General features: G+C 40.6%; 1 protein-coding gene across 1 annotated transcript; it reads right to left on the bottom strand.

The window, feature by feature from the left end:
• Positions 1-1,561: 1,561 nt before the first annotated feature.
• On the bottom strand, positions 1,562-5,520 carry scrt1a (scratch family zinc finger 1a). The gene is made up of 2 exons (XM_062990816.1): positions 5,332-5,520; positions 1,562-2,283 (listed from the first exon to the last, which is right to left on the bottom strand). The coding sequence occupies exons 1-2, from the start codon at positions 5,444-5,446 to the stop codon at positions 1,562-1,564; spliced, it is 837 nt and encodes a 278-aa protein (XP_062846886.1). The 5' UTR covers positions 5,447-5,520.
• Between the last annotated feature and the right edge of the window lie 269 nt (positions 5,521-5,789).

The following is a 5,789-nucleotide window of genomic DNA, read 5'->3' as shown; positions in this document are numbered from 1 at the left end:
TTCTGACTTGTGTCAGATTGCAGGATTCAATACTACAGCACTAATGCATCACTAATGAGCTCAGCTGTATCATATGATTTCTTCTATTTACATTACATTCAGTCAAACAGCAAACTATATAACACTCAATATGATCACACTATTAAAATGAAGACTCAGCTTCAGTGTTTAACAAAGGGAGTTTCTAAACACAAACAGGACCACCAGATGAGGTACTTATTTATTCTTTATTTAGGAAGAGAGACAAAATGCCCGGTGTCATTGTGCTTTTACATTGTTCAAACACTAGGCAAAAAAAAAAGAAATCCCCAGTGGGGAGGAAACTCCAGAAATAATGTCATTTGTTCTATAGTACAGTTCTGTAGAAATGTTTGATTCCAAAGGATTATTTACAAGGCAATGTTGCAATAAAGAGTTCCCTTTTTTGTCTGTAATACAAAAGCAGAGGTTCAGCTAATACAAGGCCAGTCTACTACCTGAATCTCTAAAGTTTGTGCTACTGTTTATTGTTTTTCAACAAAGAAAGTTGGAAATGTCTAAAAAGAAGTGCTTTTATAGATCTGCCGGTGAGGTCCGCTGCAGTGGAAGTGCTGCTTGCACACCTGGAGCAAAGGGCTGCTTCTCAAACCTCATACTACCTTACTAAACAAAGTGTCAAATTGGCATAACAGACAACTGTCATCAGTATAGTTGTTGTTTATAATAATAAGTGGTTTGAAACGCAGCCTAGATCACACGGCGGAGGTTCAGAGCACATGGAGCTGTTTAATCAGCATCACATGACTACCTATCTAACCCTACTGTAAATAAGAGGCAGGCAGTGCATAACCAGTTAGAAAAGAACCCTGAATCCCCCACCCACCCCTAGCCCATCTATATCCGCTAGTACTACACTGGCATTTCCCTGATATTGAGCTTCTGCGTCACCACAACTAACTGTATTGGATTAAAATCATGATTAAAAATGTTATAGCTATTTCTTATTTATTATTTTAAAAATACCATGCATTATTGCTCTATTCATTGTTATGACTCCCGAGAAATATTGCCGAGTGATTCTAACTATTGTTTTGCAAAAAAAAAAAATCAAAAGCTTGATACAAATTGGCATAGATTTCATATTTTTTGCATGCAACAACGTGGCAAAGAAAAAGAATGTAAAAGTGGCAAATGCTTTGGCATATTAATGACATGATAAAGGCTTGAGAAATAAATTAAAGTGCAAATTAGGTGTAAAAAAGAATCAATACATAAATAAATAAATAAATAAATAGGCATACATAAGTTAATAAATAAATAGTTTTACCTCGACGCTGAACACTTTAGTGGCCACTTGCAGCAATATAATGTGATCCAATACTTAAAAAAAGGTTTGACCTTTTAAAAAGTTTGACATTTTTAATGTCTTTTGAGTTTTTTGGTGAAATGCGTGTTGCTATTTCAAATCGGAGTGGGTGAACAAAGGGAAGATAGTTATGCATGTAAAAGAAAAGTTGCATGCGAGTAATCCTTGTTGCAGGAAATGCACTTAGCCCTGTGGGTGCACCTGCAAATTTTTTGCTCATGAATCGGGTATAAGCGGTGAGAAGGCTCCCTTGAAGCAGGCTGACTCATAGTGCTTGTTCAGATAGGACTTGAGGGCGAAGGTCTTGTTGCAGCGCTTGCACTTGTAATGTTTGAAGGCCGAGTGCGTCTGCATGTGCGCGCGCAGGTTGGAGCGGTCGGCGAAAGCCTTGCCGCAATGTGCACAGCCAAACGGCTTTTCACCCGTGTGCGAGCGCATGTGGCCCTGCAGCAGCCATGGCCGACTGAACGCCTTGCCACACACATCACACTTGTGCTTGAGGTCGTGCGTCAGCAGGTGCATGGCCATGGCCGGCATGGAGACGTACACCTTGTCGCATGTCGGGCACTTCTTAGCCATCTTGCTGTCCATGCTGCGGTGTGTCTGCTTGTGGCGACTCAAGTTGGATGATGTGGCATAGCTTTTTCCACACTCGTTGCATGTGTGCCGCTGCACGTTTCTCCCACTGGCCACTGCTCTTCTTCGTGATCGGCCATCTGTGATGAAAAAGGCATCTACAGTGTAGCCCTCGCTTACTGCGTTGTCGCCGTTGATGTAGCCGGAGGAGATCTCCGAGCGAGGGCTGTCTGGCTGGTCCGAATCAGGTGCGCTGTAGTCAACATGCAGGCTTTCGTAGATGGGCCCGGGTGAGGGCACTTTAATCCCACGATCACTTTCTGCATCATACACGGAGGGGGTTATGTAGTCACTAATGTACCCTGCAAATAAAAAACAGAAGCAGTGAGCAACAGTTTCACTTACATTAACAAACATGCAACAGTATATTCTTGTTGCACAATGAATTTCGATCTTCCCAATATAAATATATTTAGTCATTGATTTTTAGTAACCCATTAAACCTGATCAGGTTTACACTGTATCTGGACATTACCCAGCATTAGTAATGAGGGAGAAATATGAATTGGAAAGAGTGTCAGTTTCTTGCAGGACATTGCCCACACCTCATATGCACTCATCCAACTACAGTTAAGTTTTGAGAGGTGGGGGAATCAAATTTGCTTATTCATGTAGCAGACAGGGCAAGAGCTTAGTTGTACCTTACACCTATAAGGAAAAAGCCAGAGTAAACTGGACCAGTGATGTAAATGTATCAGTTTCAGTCATGAAAATGTACAGTATAGTGCCTGGATTGTTTTTATTATTATTATTATTATTATTATTATTATTATTATTATTGATAAATCATGCACAAACTAGTTCACTAAATGTTTGATATAGTCACAGTGATCCAGTTGTGTCATGCTTAAAAACTGTTTTAGGGAAATAAAGCACTTCATAAAGAATGAACAATGTATATATATAATATATATACAACATAGATATATACAGCTTCTCAAACCTCATACTACTTTACTAGTACTACTACCTTAATAGGCTACCCTTAAATGATACAAATCTCTATAGTTTAGCACTTTTTTCTACAGGTTAGCATTTACTATGACTTCTCATAAAGGTCTTTCAGTGCAACACTCACCAAAAATCAATAGCTCTCCATTTCAATTAGTGTGCTAACCCATTTAAGGACAAAGGCGACGGGGGAATGATCTCCCCTACTCAAAACTGCGTTTGCTCTGACGAAGATCAGAGCAGAAATAGGTCGATCTTCAGGTCTGCACACGCTTTACCGCGTAGACACACATGCACGACGACGTGTAACACGGTAATGTGACTGTGTGCCCGAGAAAAATGCACATCTTTGAAGAGTCAGTGCACTGGTGGACAAATAGTGTGCAGAGAGAGAGAGAGAGTACTGTATTATGTAGTGCGGAAATAATAGCTCGAGACACGATCAAGCGCGCGCTCCTAATGCACTCTGTGTGTTGTGTGCGCGCGCCGTGTAGGAGCGTGAATAAATTCATGACACATCTGTGTGTAGCATGGTTCTATAATACATACAGAAAGCAATCAAAATACATTGAATAGTCTAAGGACACGTAATCAGGAGTGTTTTGCGTCATATCGGGGTTGTGCGCAACACATGATGCCAAAATTTGCAGACTCGACAAAATCTGTGCTCACGCTCCTGGAAAACAAAGTGATAGGGCGGTACGGTATTGTTCATATTAGGAGGAGGAATTAAGTCTGTGGGTATGATGATGATACAAAGCAAATTTAAAGATATTTGCCAATGTTGTTGCTTTATGGACATGTGATATATGTATAGTATATATATAGTATATGAGTGCACAAGCTGCGCAACACATGGTGGCAAACGTGCAGATTTTATGATTATGGAATGCAGCTGGGAGGTGCATCGATTTACATAGACATGCACGAGTTATAAATGATTTAGATATGTAATTTGAATTATACAGGTGTCTATATAGACAAAGTCAGCAATCAGAACACCGAGTATTAATGTTTATTTGTGCGCAACACATATTTAAGCGCAACACATAGCAAACGTGCAGACTCTTGATCTAAATCACAGGTGCGTCAGGTGCATAAGTTTGCATGGTATGGATCTCATTTAAAATCGTGGGTGAATAATAAATATAGATCAAAGGGAATAGCTTGTTTAAGGGAAAGGTCATGTGTCCGTTTTAGCAACAGGAATCTTTATAATTCCAGAGCATTCTTAAAACAATTTAAAACTAAATACCAGTAAATGGGGTGATTAGGTAATCTTGTCTGTATCCAGTGGAGAAAGAAAGAACTCAACTTCTTTCTCCAGGCTGCATTTTACTAATAAATACTAATAAATTGTTCACCACTGTAACTACTGGGAGTTACTGGGACTTATTTTGTTGCACAGTATAAACACAAGGGCATTATTGTTCCAGTTTATTTCTTGCCTTTACATTGCAAACTTATTTTTCCCAGCTCTGTCTATTTTGTCATTTCAAAATGACCAAACATGACAATTCCTTTTTGAAACAGAGAATCATCAGTGTGTTTAAATAGTATTTTGAATTGTGCCACATGCGCAACACATTATGCCAACTCAACAAAACAATATTTTCGGGCATAGATGGTGTTTCAATTCTGACAAGCAGGTGCACAACTTACAGATCACATTTAAAAACGTGCACGAATTATAGGACATGTGTATATTAATTGCAAATCAAAAGCTTTAAACCAGCGATTCAGCAATTACTTATGCACTCAGGATCAGGTTTCATGTGAAGTCCTTCAGTACTCGGAGTACTTCGGAGGCAGCGCGCAACACATGATACCAGAATGTGCAGACTCGGCAAAATCTGTGATCCCGGAGAATATTTCATGCCAATGCGAAGGATCGTGTGCTTAGCTACACCCAGAACGAATCACATTTGAAAGCATGCATTAACTTTCAAGAAAGATTTAGTGTATTCTACGCATAGATGTCAATTATGCGTATAAATCGAACAGTATTAGGCGCAACACATGATGCAAAATGTGTAGACTCGACAGAAAAATAGAAATGAGTGTCTTCTGGAAAGAAAACAAGGTGATGCCAGTGTGTGATGGATTGCCACTAGGTACATAAGTGTAAAAGCATGGATCACATTGGAAAACATGCGTGCACTTCATGCCTGCACTTGTTCGACGACCGCGTGTATTCTAGAGAGCAATTAAAACATTTAATTATCCATGCGCTCAGTATTAATGGTTTAGTGTCAGTGTGTGTTATATCACACTGTTTTCAATGCTTTTAGGTATAAATGCAACCCCTTAATTTTGCCCTAAACGTTTTAGAGATAGCCTACTTATCACATCATGCGATGCATAACCGCCTAACATATTTGCACATCCTTGTATTTTACCTTTATCGTGAAATCGGATGCTGAGGTCCGCTCGGGATCTGCCATACGAGCTCTCGAGGTCATCAGTCGAAAAATCATCGAGCTTAACCTTTTTGACCAGGAAAGACCTTGGCATGTTTCACGGTGCAGCAAAAAAGGAAAAAACCACTCGTCCGTCCGCCCGCTCGATCAGATCTCTCGCTCTTCATGCACCGTTGATGGGAAACCCAAATTTTTTGCGATGGTGACGCTTCGGTTCAGTCCGATGGCAAACACCTCACAGCCCTCGATCAGTCCGCTCTGTTGCTGGCGCGTTGCTGGTGGTGAAAATGCAACTTCAGCACCGGACAGCTCCCTTTAACAGCAGTGGTGCGCGCACACACGCGCATGCAGCACCGGACAGCTCCCGTCGTACCTCAGCGAGCTGCGCGCTTGCTTCAATCGCTCCGATTCTGCAAGGTGTGACTTCCAGTTTCCAT

Source organism: Trichomycterus rosablanca, chromosome 2, assembly GCF_030014385.1.
Source record: "Trichomycterus rosablanca isolate fTriRos1 chromosome 2, fTriRos1.hap1, whole genome shotgun sequence".
NCBI classification, from domain to species: Eukaryota; Metazoa; Chordata; class Actinopteri; order Siluriformes; family Trichomycteridae; genus Trichomycterus; species Trichomycterus rosablanca.
The sequence above is the reverse complement of the archived record's forward strand: the minus strand, read 5'-3'. Positions and strand labels throughout refer to the sequence as shown.

What these genes read in the sequence shown, in the direction of transcription:
- scrt1a (XM_062990816.1), bottom strand. Translation starts at nt 5,446, where the DNA reads ATGCCAAGGTCTTTCCTGGTCAAAAAGGTTAAGCTCGATGATTTTTCG. An exon ending in CATCCGATTTCACGATAAAG is followed by an intron (nt 2,284 to 5,331) that starts GTAAAATACAAG and finishes TTTTATTTGCAG; the next exon opens with GGTACATTAGTGACTACATA.